The sequence below is a fragment of the Procambarus clarkii genome, chromosome 41, assembly GCF_040958095.1.
Source record: "Procambarus clarkii isolate CNS0578487 chromosome 41, FALCON_Pclarkii_2.0, whole genome shotgun sequence".
NCBI lineage: Eukaryota > Metazoa > Arthropoda > Malacostraca > Decapoda > Cambaridae > Procambarus > Procambarus clarkii.
The window spans coordinates 29285432-29302009 of record NC_091190.1 but is presented as its reverse complement, the minus strand read 5'-3'; the positions used below and the strand labels follow the sequence as shown (position 1 = coordinate 29302009).

At 42.0% G+C, this 16578-nt stretch overlaps 1 protein-coding gene across 1 annotated transcript; it reads left to right on the top strand.

Moving 5' to 3' along the window:
- Positions 1-8110: 8110 nt before the first annotated feature.
- On the top strand, positions 8111-14241 carry LOC123753326 (baculoviral IAP repeat-containing protein 8-like). Its single transcript, XM_069339268.1, has 3 exons — positions 8111-8213; positions 11198-11651; positions 14145-14241. The coding sequence occupies exons 1-3, from the start codon at positions 8111-8113 to the stop codon at positions 14239-14241; spliced, it is 654 nt and encodes a 217-aa protein (XP_069195369.1).
- Positions 14242-16578: the final 2337 nt, after the last annotated feature.

The window sequence follows — 16578 nt, the reverse complement described above, 5'->3', positions numbered from 1 at the left end:
CTTCTTTGCCCCCGTGGAGAGTCCCCATTTTACAATTTTGAACATCCTTAACTCGCATCACTAAAGCTTTTACCCCTCCTACGGATCTGAAACGCCTTTTCCTTGAGCACTTTTCTTCACTCTCCTGCTCCGTTTCCATCTTCACCGATGGGTCTAAGTCTGCGGACGGTGTAGGCTATTCTGTTGTTTTTCGTGACAGCACTTATATGTGTCCCTTACCTCCGGAGACTAGCATCTTCACAGCGAAACTTTATGCTATTCTCTATGCTCTTCGACTCCTGCTTTCTCGTTGTCAATCTTCCTTTGTAGTTGTTGTTGACTCTCATAGTGCCCTCATGGCTCTTGGGTCCTTTATTCCGGTTCATCCAGTGGTTGTCGAGATTCAGCATTGGCTGTTTCTTACTCACAGTAAATTTAAGTCAGTTGAGTTTTGTTGGGTTCCCAGCCATATTGGTGTTTCTTTAAATGAGCGTGCGGATGCTGCCACTAGGGAAGCTGTCAGTAGGGAAGATGAGGACTACGACGACGCGCGCGGCACCTGCCAGGTGGCACTCCCCTTCAGGTGAGTGCCAGCCGACAGGTGCCGCGCGCGTCGTCGTAGTCCTCAGGGGTTTTGGGGAATTTCCCGGAAGTTTTGGCGCGTTTCGGACGCGTGTGAGCGTCGGGTGTTTGGGTATGTGGACAGGAAAGAGTGGAGGTCATGTTGGGCAGCTGACAGGTGGCGCGCGTCGCTCCCGTCCTCAAGTTTTTTGGGGGGAATTTCCCGGAAGTTATGGCGCGTGTCGGAGGTAATTGGAGCGCGTCGCTCCAGTCCTCATGGGTTAAGGTAAGTGGTTAGGAAAGATTGGAGATCTTGTTGTGTGAGAGTAAGTGGTGGAGTAAGAGGAAGGAGTGAAATGAATATGTGTGTTTAGCAAGTGATAGAGTAAGAAAATAGAAGGAAGATGGAGGAAGGAGTAAAAGAGTTGACCGTGAGTTAGTGTGTAGATGAGAGGAGAAAGCAGCACAGCCTGTTATGTTGTTTTGGGATGGGAGCTGGATGGAGTTTCCCCTCGTCGGGAGAGAGTGCTCTGGGCCATTATGTGGTTAGACAAACCCATTGACTCCCCTACAGGAAGGTCTTAAGTGATGTTTGTAAGAAATGCATGGAAAAGACACGGGACTGCACCTGGCTTTTTCTGTGTTCGGGTCAAGAAAGAGTGAAGTCACTCTCGTTGTGAGACTGCAGCGGGCCATTATGTGGTTAGACAAACCATTAACGTCCCCTACAGGAAGTGCTAAGTGTGTGTGTGAGGATGAGGGCAAAGTCTCCTGCAGGAGGGGAGTGTACCATTACCTAAAGCGTTTTTCAATGTCGCGACGGGGTAAGCGTACTGGTCGCAGGTTGGAGCCTGACTGATCATCTTTCCAACTAGTCTGGGTATTTCTCCTACGACACCGGAAGTGGTGGGACACCCATTACCATTGCGTTTCGCCAGGGTCTGCGACTCTCTCTCTATCTGTCTCTGTCTCCCTGTCTCTCTCTCTCTATCTGTCTCAGTCTCTCTGTCTCCATGTCTCTCTCTCTCTATCTCTCGCTCTGTCTCTGTCTCTGTCTCTCTCTCTCTCTCTCTCTCTCTCTCTCTCTCTCTCTCTCTCTCTCTCTCTCTCTCTCTCTCTCTCTCTCTCTCTCTCTCTCTCTCTCTCTCTCTCTCTCTCTCTCTCTCTCTCTCTCTCTCTCTCTCTCTCTCTCTCTCTCTCTCTCTCTCTCTCTGTCTCCCTGTCTCTCTCTCTCTCTCTCTCTCTCTCTCTGTCTCCCTGTCTCTCTCTCTCTCTGTCTCTCTGTCTCCCTGTCTCTCTCTCTATCTCTCTCCCTCTCTCTCCTTCGTATTGTTCATTCATTCATAGTTCCTTTCATTAAAACTATTTCAGTTTTACTTATATAAACAAAGCCATCTCCAGCTCTTGTCCCCGGCTTAGTTCATTTGTACAAGATCGTTAGTAATAGATCAATTTTTCCGAAATTTAAAGCAGTCATACTTCAAAGTTAGTAAATAATATCAAGTCAGTTACTGAGCTCTAGCTCTCTCGTATATTTGTAAATAACCCAGCAATTTCACTGTAATTTCTACCCTCTGTATTACATAGTAAATATGATGTAAACAATTATAAAACTCTAGCTCCTGTCCTCTGTCCAAGTCCACTCCTATAAATTTATTACTATCAGTCCAATTCTCCTGAGATTTGAACACCAACTACATTTTCAGTCATAGTAAATAAAAACCGGTTCAGTTATCAAGTTTCAACTCTTGCCCCCTCAGCTTAGTTCATTTTTTTTTGTACAAGTTCTTTATTTTCCAACTAATTCACCTTGAGATTTAAGATCGCTTTATTTCTAACGTAGCAAAATTAATCTGGACATTAACCAAGCTCCATTTCCTCAGTCTTAGATCATCGAACATAATTATATCCGTTCAAACCCCTCTCCAGCCTAACTGTTTATCAGAGTAAACACCTTCCATAGCGTGAGTTTACACGCAACATCAACCATTAGTAATCCTTCGATCCAACAGGAAAAACAGAGACTCATGTTAACATAATAGGTGAAAAAAAGTTAATCTTTCTCTTAACACGTTTTTATTCAATGACTGGTAGACACATACATATTTATCTTGGTAAAAACAAAACATATTAACTGTCAGACAGACAGACAGACAGACAGACAGACAGACAGACAGACAGACAGACGGACATAGGTGAAAAAAAGTTAATCTTTCTCTTAACACGTTTTTATTCAATGACTGGTAGACACATACATATTTATCTTGGTAAAAACAAAACATATTAACTGTCAGACAGACAGACAGACAGACAGACAGACAGACATAACACACAGCTTAAAGCAGTTATCAGTGGAGTTTCAAAAGTTTTTTTTTTTTTTCAACTATTATGAGCTGTTTTCCATGTTTTTTTAACACCATGGCTAAGTGAGCCAGAGCTGTGTAGTAGTGAACCTCCCATTCAAGCTTTTCACCTGGATTCAAGTCATCACTGTCAATCATTCCCAAACCATATGGAATTTTAACGCGCTTGATTGTATTATGACGCTTAGTCATGCTTAAAATTTGATTAATGCATAGTTTAAAGCTCCATCGTCTCTTGATCTTAGTATCATTGCGGAGTCCCTCCATTATACAATCTCTATCCTCCCCACACTGCTCTAATAGAATTTTTTGGTTAACAGCATTATTTTCTATTGGTGGTCCTGCGCTATATCTGGTCACAATAGCTATAACATGTGGTAAACTTTCTGGTGAGGGGGAAGGAGAAAAGACAGCTCCTCCCACTTTAACGCGATCAGCCACCACCACATAGTTAGTTAATGGTTGGATCGCTCGCTGTAGTCGTGTATAAGGATACATTTCCCCGATGTCGCAAGACATTCCTCCTGAATGGGTGTGAATTGAAGGAATATCATACACTATACAGTCACCAGGATGGATCTCATCCATTGCCAGATAATCACCTTCTACTTTGCAGTCTTTAAGACTGGTTAGTTTATGGAGCATGTACCTTGAACACATCTTGACAGTTATTAAACGCAAGTTTGCGGATGTAAGAATTATATACAGTATAGAGTTATCAGTTACTCTTTTCATTCCTCTATCACATCTATAAACACACTCAACTGTTTGTTAAAGCGGGAAGATAAACACAGAGTATAATATTATTTTTTTTTATTATTATTAATTGCAAGCATGGAAAATGGTAACAATAGTAAATAAATAAAGTCAATAGTTTATATATATATATATATATATATATTTCTAGTCAACTGTTAAATCTATCACTTCGATGTCTCCTGTGAGATCTATTATAGGCACGGCTTTGCAATGAGGTTTTGTAGTTTCACCTCCAGCTTCATCTGCGTTCAAGTTGTTGTTCTTCATCCGATGATAAGCAGAGGCAACTCCTTCACTTAACTTATGTGTAAGCACACCGTGTGTAGGCAATGCTATAGGGATTGCATTGCTTGCAGAGTCAACCATCACAAATTTCAACCCGCGACGATGATAATACCGCTCCAACTTCATCATTATGGGTAGATATTTCTGCCTCCACACTTCTTGATTGTAGCTCTTCCAGTACTGACCACAGCCCATCCCAAGTCCAAAAGGGAAAATTATGCGGTTAATTTTATATTCTTCTTCTCTTGTTAAGATGATTGCAAAGGCCTTACGCAGAGATTTTGTAAACCAATAGCGACGCATTTCTTCTGTATCCAACTGTAAGCCTCTGTAGTAGTGCGGGTCGACAGCATATAACGACTCGATTTCCTTCATCGTCATGTTCAGGGGTTTAGATGATTTCCCTCCGGCGTGATGAGTTATTAATCCGATGAGATGAGGTAGATGCGGGTCATCACCAATTCGGTTGTTGAATTGAGGGGGTTCACCATAGACAATCTCTCCAGGCAGGGCTCGGTCTCTTCTCTCTGCACGATTTTTGTAGGGTAGTTTGCTCCGATGAATGCGAGCATAGGGAAAACGAGTCCATAATTCTTCAACAATCCCACTTGTCATCACACTACAGGCGTCCATATCATAGATGATGCAGTCGGAGTAAGAATACTCCGAAAAAGATGAAATGCTGCCAGCTACAGTCGTCAACATCTTATCTGATGAGTGGAGTAGAGGAAGTGAGTTGGAGAGGAGCGAGCATCCGCCCCTTTATACGGTCGTGCGAAGGTTACTGGGTTTCCTGTTTTGTTTCGTTCCTGTTTCCTTGGGGCGAACTAAAATCACTTTGACGTTATAAGGGTTTAATCTCCCCTGCATATTTTGAATAATGGGGAGGTGAGTACTTTCCCACTCTGCATCTTCACACCAACCTGACATACCCACACCCCAGGGAAGAATAACTTTCGTGATCTCCTCGGTATCTTCAATATACAATAAGAGTTCTTCTAATGATTTCGTCAAGTATAACATGCGGTTTTCTTTCGTATCAGCACGCAGCCCTTTAACCATAGAGTAATCTTTTGATTTACCAGCAATAGCTTGAGCAATATCATTCCTCTCAATAGGCTTCCCTAATCCATACTGCGTTGCCAGGGCTACTAGGCTTGGTCCTTGACTGTCTCTACTGATGTGAATGGATCCAGGTGTTGGACGGTCTTCTCTGACGCATCTCTTTAGATTATACAATTGCGTTCTGGCGTAAGCGGTGGCATGAGAATATTTATCAGCAATGTCCTGGGACATGCCGTAGGGAGAGCATGATATACAATTTACAGAGTAGGCAATGCAACACTCTCGATTGTTAAACTCCTCATCCGTCATGTATCCGTGATGAATTTCTACAGAGTTCATTTTGGCTATGGAGTTCATTTTTTTTTTCCCCAACGCGCTATAGATGAAACACAGGGGAGCGATGAGCGGGCCGTAATGAATTAGTGTGATCTACTCAACCCCTTTTATCCTCGTCGTGTGAGGCGCGTGCGCGCAGGCTCCCGGGATAGTTTCCAATTAATGATTAACCATACTCCATAGTTTCATATTTTATATTATTTATTTATTATTTATTATTATTATTTAATAAACGCGGATTATAGTACATTCTAGCAGTAAGATCTGTGTAATACTATATTCTCAACAATGAGGTTTTATATTAACTTCGCACCAAGCTGTGTTTTTTTCTAAGTTGTGGAGAGTTTGGTATATCCCTTCACTATAGAAATTAATCTAAAGTGTGTATATATATATATATATATATATATATATATATATATATATATATATATATATATATATATATATATATATATATATAATATGCACTACTCCCAACCAAACATAGACCCGATAATATTCTACAAAACAAGAAGTCTTCCAAACTCCTTATCAAAACAGTTCCGAAGGAGAACCCTCTACAGCAGTCAATCGTTGCATACTTGTACACTTGCCCCCATGAAGGATGCACCCTTCAATCTAAGTACATAGGTAAGTCACCAACCAACCAACCTCTACAGCAGTCAATCGTTGCATACTTGTACACTTGCCCCCATGAAGAATGCAACCTTCAATCTAAGTACATAGGTAAGGCACCAACCAACCAAGCTGTGGAGGTGATTATCCCATAATCTTCAATCCCCGCCCCCCAGGAATCACATGAGACAGGCTCTTGTCATCACTCTAACAAGAGAAATGTTGAACAAGAATAACTGCATAATAGACAAAACCATGGATGTAAGAAGATTGTGAATTCTTGAGACAGTTCGCATAAGAATAGTTCAACTTACAATGATCACCCAAATCATGGAGATGATTACTCTACACACCGTGAGAGTAAGGTTGAGACTCGAACATGACACCGCCGTCACAGAAGACAATATCCAACGATATATATATATATATGTATATATATATATATATATATATATATATATATATATATATATATATATATATATATATATATATATATATATAACATATTTATCCCCCCAAAAAAAACTACTCCCTCGAGCGGTGTTTAGTGCGAGTGCAAACTTTAATCCGCTACTGGATAGAAGAGATTAGATTTTTTTTTTTTTCAATCCGTGCGATGCCGTCTATTTCATCTTTCCCAATACCTCTGCTTAAACTAATTGGGTTTACCATTAAGCTTATACATAGATTTCTCAATGAATATGTAGCGATATGCGTCACCCCATTCTCGAGGATAAATAGCCCGGAAACGGTCAAACCTTTACCACAATTTTGAGTGTTCGACCCAGCATGGATGTCTTTCGCAGCAAAACTTTCCGAAGCATGGAACGTTTGCGTTGTGAGCAGATGAGGTTAGACACCTTTGTGGGATGGCGTGTTGACTGGCTTTTGCCCCCGGATTTAGCCAGTGATGGATTCTACTTCACCAAATCCGTGGATTACTGCATATGCAGTTTCTGTTACGCCTTAATTGGAGGATGGGTGGAGGGGGAGGACACCCCCCGCAGTCGTCATGTAACTGCAGCCCCGCACTGTCCTTTCATCACCGGTAAACGTACTGAAAATGTCAGCATTGCGCTAAGCAACATGGTCTACGCCTATGGATTGAATTTCACCTATTCCGTCCTGCAACTGGAAAGAGATGGAAATTCAACCAACAGTTGTAAGTATCCATCACAATTATGTGTTATCTCATAGTCGCTGTGAATAACGTTGCTTGTATAGTCATTGTGAATAGCTTGATAATAAGATTGTGTGTGTGTGTGTGTGTGTGTGTGTGTGTGTGTTTATAGGAACGGTACGCGTATATATATATATATATATATATGCAAACAAGCCTGAATGGTCCCCAGGACTATATACAACTGAAAACACTCACACCCCAGAAGTGACTCGAACCCATACTCCCACAACTGGTATGTACAGGGACGCCTTAATCCGCTTGACCATCACGACCGGACATAAGGAAGTGATAGCCGAGGCTATATGAACCACTTCCCCGCCGGCACTCGGATGGTAATCTTGGGCATAGCATTTTTATCAAATCACCTCATTCTTTGGGGCACACGTGAGGAACACAAATGCAAACAAGCCTGAATGGTCCCCAGGACTATATACAACTGAAAACACTCACACCCCAGAAGTGACTCGAACCCATACTCCCACAACTGGTATGTACAGGGACGCCTTAATCCGCTTGAGCATCACTAAAAATGCTATGCATTTTTATGCATAGATATGCATGGATAAAAATGCTATGCCCAAGATTACCATCCGAGTGCCGGCGGGGAAGTGGTTCATATAGCCTCGGCTATCACTTCCTTATGTCCGGTCGTGATGGTCAAGCGGATTAAGGCGTCCCTGTACATACCAGTTGTGGGAGTATGGGTTCGAGTCACTTCTGGGGTGTGAGTGTTTTCAGTTATATATATATATATATATATATATATATATATATATATATATATATATATATATATATATATATATATATATATATATATATATATATATATATATATATATATATATATATATATATTATTATTATTATTATTATTATTTTAATAATTGTAGGTACTGTGGAATGGAGTGAGGAAAACTCTGGAATTCTACCATTCTCTATGCCCATTTACCCAGAGATGGCAGGGTATAAGTCTCGGTTGGCATCATTCGGCATCATCTGGCCTGATATGTGCGGACAGTCTCCGGCAGAATTATCTCGAGCTGGCTTTTTCTCTTGTGGTAAGTATTGGAAGATATTATTATTATTATTATTATTATTATTATTATTATTATTATTATTATTATTATTGATGTCTTAATGTAATCACACAAACCCACTCTGTTTGAGACGTGTTAGTATTTACTTTCACATTTATTTACTTTCTCATTTTATATATATATATATATTGTGACGGAGTTCCCCCCCTTATAATTCTCCCACGCCTGCAGTAAGAGTCATGTCTACTTTTCCCAAGCGTTCTCTACGTTGCAGGCTACAATTTGATATATGGGAGAGAGTGAAGTGTTCTCGGAGAGCCGAGAAATTTGTGAAATAGTGATATTTTGGCCTGTGGTTTAGGCCCTTTAGGGAGCCAAGATGGCGCTGGCTTCCCTGATCTCCCGCCAAAACAGTGTGACGTCAGTGGCACCGGATTGGTCACCGACAGCAATGTGGCACCGGGAGCCAATGATAACTTCCCATAGCGAAAGTGAGGTCACGAAGGAAGGGGGTCCAGTCCGCGCGCCGGGCTGGCGCCGTCAGTCAGACACGACACGTCATAGAGGTCGGACGTGCGACGAGTGGTCCTGTCTGTCGGACAGCTGTTTCCCACTACCGTGGATTTACGCGTCACCTGAAGTCCGCCAGTACTCTGAGAAGTCTTCCCTAGTTCATGTGTTGAACCAGAAGAGGGAATTGACGGTTATTTGAGCAACAAGTGCTCCAGTCAGGTACTGTGCCAGTAGCAGTGAAGCCGTGCAGTGACATAGGTTGACGTCTGTGGCAATTCACCAGTTCGTGACAGCGTAGTGGCTGACAGAGCCACTGGGTAGCTGAGGAAGAGAGGACTATTTGGGGAAACCGAACGACTGTAGCTGAGACGTAGGCGACAGCCGTTGCTGGGAGAAGACGACGGCCAGGAGACCGACTCCAACCTTCAAGAAGTCAAGAAGGAGGACGGACCTGCAGTGAGGAGGCACGGAGACGACGCGCTAAACGGTGGGACGACGAGAGGCTCTGGTAGGACACGACGACGTGTAGTGTGGGGGCGTTCCCGACACGAGGACCAGGAGCTACATCTCGACTTTCATCGGAGGATAGGGTGAAGTAGGTGGTTCTAGTTCCCTCCCCATTCCCCTTTAGTTAGCTATATTATTTGGCTATATTATCTAGCCTGAAGATTTTATATGTCGTGAGCAAGTCTCACCTATGTCATGGTAAAGCACCAGGGTGCTAGACAGTACTATCAAGAGTACTTGTAATATTCATGTTGATTATTGGTGTGTACAGACACCAGGGACCAGTGATAAATTTACTGTGTTGTGTATATCTTTCTATAGATTTTTGATATGAACATATAGTGGTAAATTATATATAATATTATGCCAGTATTTGGAGGTTAGGCTGTGTGCCCAGAAACTATTTATTTTCCATGTATTGATGATTGATTTATATACCATATATATGTCTATGTTCATTCAGTGAATAATCATTTGTGAGTACAGTGAATTATTGCGTTATCGCCCACGAGAGAAAGTACTGAAAACTCCCGTGCTAATATTTCATAATATATTGTTGGATAAATAACAGTGTAAGACCATTACAGTGAATCATTGTAGAATTGATTGTAGAAAAGACTGTTTGAGCCTGAGTACAGTGTAACTGAGTAATACGGTTTATTTGTGCCAATATCGAGTGTGCGAGTTTCTAGTAATATTGGAAAATTTAAAGGAACAGCGCGCGTGAATCTAGAAAACAAGCAAAGTACGCGCGGAGAGGCCATTGCGATCAGCTGTTCTTGACACTTGATGAGGAGGGGGAGAGAGTTGCCCTCTAGTGATCGCATAATATCCGTGGGAATTACCGGCCGAGTCAGGATCAGTTGATTTATGATTATTGTGTGGCCTTGTGACATCTTTCATACATTTTAAGTAAAATACAAAACTATCTTAGTGTTTTTATCATCCCCTCCATTGATCTTGTGGCTATATTATACTGGTAAATATAGAGTGATAACAATAAGTACCTGCCTGATTCCTGATCTTTTGAGTGTGTCCTTGCCAAGGCTACCACTGAATACACCAGTCCACTGAGGGTGTTACTGGCCACCTTAAACACCAGTTGGCGATCTTGTGTTTAACCGTAGAGCCCTATTGTTGGGGAGGGCACACGACAGTCGAGGTGAACGAGTCGTGTTCTCACTCTTTCTTAATAAGAGGCCGTTAAGATTGACTGGGAGACTCTCCTGGCGTGCAGTGGCGCCGTGAGGATCGAGGGAAGACCCGCAGGGCTACGGTGAGTTACCTTGAGCATAACTATTGCTTACCCCAGAGTAAGGGTAGAGAATAATAGAGAGGCGAAACCCCCAACAATATATATATATATATATATATATATATATATATATATATATATATATATATATATATATATATATATATATATATGTCGTACCTAGTAGCCAGAACGCACTTCTCAGCCTACTATGCAAGGCCCGATTTGCCTAATAAGCCAAGTTTTCATGAATTAATTGTTTTTCGACTACCTAACCTACCTAACCTCACCTAACCTAACTTTTTCGGCTACCTAACCTAGCCTAACCTATAAAGATAGGTTAGGTTAGGTTAGGTAGGGTTGGTTAGGTTCGGTCATATATCTACGTTAATTTTAATTCCAATAAAAAAAACTGACCTCATACATAATGAAATGGTAAGCTTTATCATTTCATAAGAAAAAAATTAGAGAAAATATATTAATTCAGGAAAACTTGGCCTATTAGGCAAATCGGGCCTTGCATAGTAGGCTGATAAGTGCGTTCTGGCTACTAGGTACGACATATATATATATATATATATATATATATATATATATATATATATATATATATATATATATATATATATATATATATATATATATATATATATTTCTTTTTTCTTAGGAGTTGGAGACCATATACGATGCTTTTATTGCGGTGGTGGACTTGTCAACTTCACACCTTCAGACGACCCCTGGACTCTCCACGCTCGGTACTACCCACGCTGTGTATACTTAAACTTGAAGAAAGATCGTGCCTTCATTAAAAATGCAGTTCCTGTCTCACCTCCTCAACCGACCGTGGCAGTCGATGAAACACTGTTAAATGCGCTCCTGCACGGTCTCGATTATTACAATGGACTCGCCGCTACTGTAGGATTTCCTTACATCGCCCTGCGAGGTGCACTAAGAGAATACCTCAAGATTAAAAAGGATGTATTACCTCTCCTTAGCGAATCTAACTGTGTAGAGGTTATGTTGTGGTTTTTAGATGGTGTGGGTGAAAGTGAGGACACAGGTGCAGTAACTGAATCTCCCTTAGAAGTATTATCATCCCAAGGTGTTATTTTCTCCCGCCCAGTTCCCCCTGTAGTGGAGGTAGATGAAGGAGAGGAAGAGAATGCAGTGCATGGTGCAGCTAGGTTTTATTGTAAGGTATGTTTCTCTCAAGAAATAAACACGGTTCTCATTCCATGTAGGCATATGGTTGTATGTTTGGATTGTGTAACACGATGTGATAAATGTCCTGTATGTCGTGGAGATATAGCACACCTACTTCTTCCAATCATCTCTTAATAAAAACAAATCCAAAGTTGTTTCTTTATATTATCCTTATGTATTATTATTATTATTATTATTATTATTATTATTATTATTATTATTATTATTATTAAGGCCGAGGGAGTTGGAGGTGTGTGGTAAGGAGGCCGTCTCGTGAACGGGGGGTATATAGCTCACCCTTGACCTGTCAGGGCCAACACTCCGTCACAACCCACCCACCCACCCACAATCCAAGATGACCGCGCGTGCCTCTGGTGCCTCCAACGGTGTGACCTCCTCACTCAGAGGGGGATGAGCGCTTAGGACAGGCTATTGCAATAATACGAGGTACGTTTCCCTTAAGTTGAGTCATATTGTGCTAAGATGCTTATTGATGTTGTTTGCTAATGTTGATGTAAGAAATAATAACAATAATGTGTGTACTCACCTAGTTGTACTCACCTAGTTGTGTTTGCGGGGGTTGAGCTCTGGCTCTTTGGTCCCGCCTCTCAACCGTCAATCAACAGGTGTACAGATTCATGAGCCTATCGGGCTCTGTCATATCTACACTTGAAACTGTGTATGGAGTCAGCCTCCACCACATCACTTCCTAATGCATTCCATTTGTCAACCACTCTGACACTAAAAAAGTTCTTTCTAATATCTCTGTGGCTCATTTGGGCACTCAGTTTCCACCTGTGTCCCCTTGTGCGTGTTCCCCTTGTGTTAAATAGACTGTCTTTATCTACCCTATCAATCCCCTTCAGAATCTTGAATGTGGTGATCATGTCCCCCCTAACTCTTCTGTCTTCCAGCGAAGTGAGGTTTAATTCCCGTAGTCTCTCCTCGTAGCTCATACCTCTCAGCTCGGGTACTAGTCTGGTGGCAAACCTTTGAACCTTTTCCAGTTTAGTCTTATCCTTGACTAGATATGGACTCCATGCTGGGGCTGCATACTCCAGGATTGGCCTGACATATGTGGTATACAAAGTTCTGAATGATTCTTTACACAAGTTTCTGAATGCCGTTCGTATGTTGGCCAGCCTGGCATATGCCGCTGATGTTATCCGCTTGATATGTGCTGCAGGACACAGGTCTGGCGTGATATCAACCCCCAAGTCTTTTTCCTTCTCTGACTCCTGAAGAATTTCCTCTCCCAGATGATACCTTGTATCTGGCCTCCTGCTCCCTACACCTATCTTCATTACATTACATTTGGTTGGGTTAAACTCTAACAACCATTTGTTCGACCATTCCTTCAGCTTGTCTAGGTCTTCTTGAAGCCTCAAACAGTCCTCTTCTGTTTTAATCCTTCTCATAATTTTAGCATCGTCCGCAAACATTGAGAGAAATGAATCGATACCCTCCGGGAGATCATTTACATATATCAGAAACAAGATAGGACCGAGTACAGAGCCCTGTGGGACTCCACTAGTGACTTCACGCCAATCGGAGGTCTCACCCCTCACCGTAACTCTCTGCTTCCTATTGCTTAGATACTCCCTTATCCACTGGAGCACCTTACCAGCTACACCTGCCTGTCTCTCCAGCTTATGTACCAGCCTCTTATGCGGTACTGTGTCAAAGGCTTTCCGACAATCCAAGAAAATGCAGTCCGCCCAGCCCTCTCTTTCTTGCTTAATCTGTGTCACCTGATCGTAGAATTCTATCAAGCCTGTAAGGCAAGATTTACCCTCCCTGAATCCATGTTGGCGATTTGTCACGAAGTCCCTTCTCTCCAAATGTGTTACCAGGTTTTTTCTCACGATCTTCTCCATCACCTTGCATGGTATACAAGTCAAGGACACTGGCCTGTAGTTCAGTGCCTCTTGTCTGTCGCCCTTTTTGTATATTGGGACCACATTCGCCGTCTTCCATATTTCTGGTAGGTCTCCCGTCTCTAGTGACTTACTATACACTATGGAGAGTGGCAGGAAAAGTGCCTCTGCACACTCTTTCAGTACCCATGGTGAGATCCCATCTGGACCAACAGCCTTTCTAACATCCAGATCCAGCAGGTGTCTCTTGACCTCCTCTCTCGTAATTTCGAACTCCTCCAAGGCCGCCTGGTTTACCTCCCTTTCTCCTAGCACAGTGACCTCACCCTGTTCTATTGTGAAGACCTCCTGGTGTGTGTGTGTGTGTGTGTGTGTGTGTGTGTGTGTGTGTGTGTGTGTGTGTGTGTGTGTGTGTGTGTGTGTGTGTGTGTGTGTGTGTGTGTGTGTGTGTGTGTGTGTGTGTGTGTGTGTGTGTGTGTGTGTGTGTGTGTGTGTGTGTGTGTGTGTGTGTGTGTGTGTGTGTGTGTGTGTGTGTGTGTGTGTGTGTGTGTGTGTTATGGTAGTAATGTTATGCTAGTAATGTAAACTTTTTTTTAGATTATCTGGAGAAAGCTGGCAGCAGCAGCAGCAGCAGCAACAGCAGCAGCAGCAGCAGCAGCAGCGGTGGACCCACCAGATCCACCTCTGGTGGTAACATCTTTATATTCTTGGGAACCACCCACATACACACGAACACGGGGGAAGTGTCTGTGTCCTCTCCCCCTACTCCCGTCGACTACGGTGTCAACCTCCCCTCACACACTGGTGATTCCAGCCGTAGCGACCAGGTCGCGACAGGTGTCGCCACACACCCTGCGCGTGTGTGTCTCCCTACTCACCCCCCTACGGCCCCGGTTGGTGGAGATTGTGGTGATAGAAGTAGTAGTAGTAACACAATCCCTCATTGTGTACCAACCACTCCTACTGCCGATCAGAGGGGTGGCGAGGTAATATATTTTATGAATACAACGGAAGAGGTATTATCCCCAGCCTTTTAACGGGGGGAGTGTGGAGTAAGTAGTGACCATACTACTAGTAGTACTGCTAGGGATGATAGGACTGAAGAAGAAGAAGTAGTGGTGAGAATGAGTGAGGATATTTCACAGAGTGGTGAGTATCCAGATCTCATGACTATGAGCGGAGGTCTCGATGATTCGGTGTTTGCCGGTATTTCACTCTCAGAGGATAACCCCGCTACTCTAACAGAAAATGATCTGAATGTAGAAGCTTTACTGGGTGAGCGTATAATGCTTACAGACAGTCAGCAACGTGGGTTGCTGACTGACGTTGATGTGAATCTTTTCCTCAACCCTCAACTTAGCCCACTCCAAGGTATGTCTACTAACCATGACCCCGAAGCCAGTGCTCGTTCCTCCTCCTCCACATCCCGCAACACTAAACTAAGTTCACACAAAGCCACATCTCGGGCCAGACCTCGTGATGAGTGTAGCACTATGTCTCAGACTGTGATAATAAGTAGTGATGATGAAAACTTTACTCCTCTACGAAGGATTCGAGTTGGAGACGAGCTTAATAGATCCCGTTATATTGACACCACCACCAGTGATAGCGAGTGTGATAGTGAGGTAGAGCGTGAAATAATCGCTCCTCCCCCACCTAAACGTCAGATTAAACGAACGGATGTTCGTCTATCTATAGAAAAAAAAAGCTAGCAAAAATCTAAAATCTAAGTCTAAAGCCAGCAAAAACTTTTTGAAACTCCGCTGATAACTGCTTTAAGTTGTGTGTTATGTCTGTCTGTCTGACAGTTAATATGTTTTGTTTTTACCAAGATAAATATGTATGTGTCTACCAGTCATTGAATAAAAACGTGTTAAGAGAAAGATTAACTTTTTTTCACCTATGTCCGTCTGTCTGTCTGTCTGTCTGTCTGTCTGACAGTTAATATGTTTTGTTTTTTACCAAGATAAATATGTATGTGTCTACCAGTCATTGAATAAAAACGTGTTAAGAGAAAGATTAACTTTTTTTCACCTATGTCCGTCTGTCTGTCTGTCTGTCTGTCTGTCTGACAGTTAATATGTTTTGTTTTTTACCAAGATAAATATGTATGTGTCTACCAGTCATTGAATAAAAACGTGTTAAGAGAAAGATTAACTTTTTTTCACCTATGTCCGTCTGTCTGTCTGTCTGTCTGTCTGACAGTTAATATGTTTTGTTTTTTACCAAGATAAATATGTATGTGTCTACCAGTCATTGAATAAAAACGTGTTAAGAGAAAGATTAACTTTTTTTCACCTATGTCCGTCTGTCTGTCTGTCCGTCTGTCTGTCTGTCCGTCTGTCTGTCTGTCTGTCTGTCTGACTGTTAATATGTTTTGTTTTTACCAAGATAAATATGTATGTGTCTACCAGTCATTGAATAAAAACGTGTTAAGAGAAAGATTAACTTTTTTTCACCTATGTCCGTCTGTCTGTCTGTCTGTCTGTCTGACAGTTAATATGTTTTGTTTTTACCAAGATAAATATGTATGTGTCTACCAGTCATTGAATAAAAACGTGTTAAGAGAAAGATTAACTTTTTTTCACCTATTATGTTAACATGAGTCTCTGTTTTTCCTGTTGGATCGAAGGATTACTAATGGTTGATGTTGCGTGTAAACTCACGCTATGGATGGTGTTTACTCTGATAAACAGTTAGGCTGGAGAGGGGTTTGAACGGATATAATTATGTTCGATGATCTAAGACTGAGGAAATGGAGCTTGGTTAATGTCCAGATTAATTTTGCTACGTAAGAAATAAAGCGATCTTAAATCTCAAGGTGAATTAGTTGGAAAATAAAGAACTTGTACAAAAAAAATGAACTAAGCTGAGGGGGCAAGAGTTGAAACTTGATAACTGAACCGGTTTTTATTTACTATGACTGAAAATGTAGTTGGTGTTCAAATCTCAGGAGAATTGGACTGATAGTAATAAATTTATAGGAGTGGACTTGGACAGAGGACAGGAGCTAGAGTTTTATAATTGTTTA

Coding starts and splice junctions, on each gene's coding strand:
- LOC123753326 (XM_069339268.1), top strand. CDS start 8,111: ATGGCAGGGTATAAGTCTCGGTTGGCATCATTCGGCATCATCTGGCCT. Junction 8,214..11,197: donor AGCTGGCTTTTTCTCTTGTG/GTAAGTATTGGA, acceptor TCACACCTTCAG/ACGACCCCTGGACTCTCCAC. Junction 11,652..14,144: donor GCAGTGCATGGTGCAGCTAG/GTTTTATTGTAA, acceptor ACTTTTTTTTAG/ATTATCTGGAGAAAGCTGGC.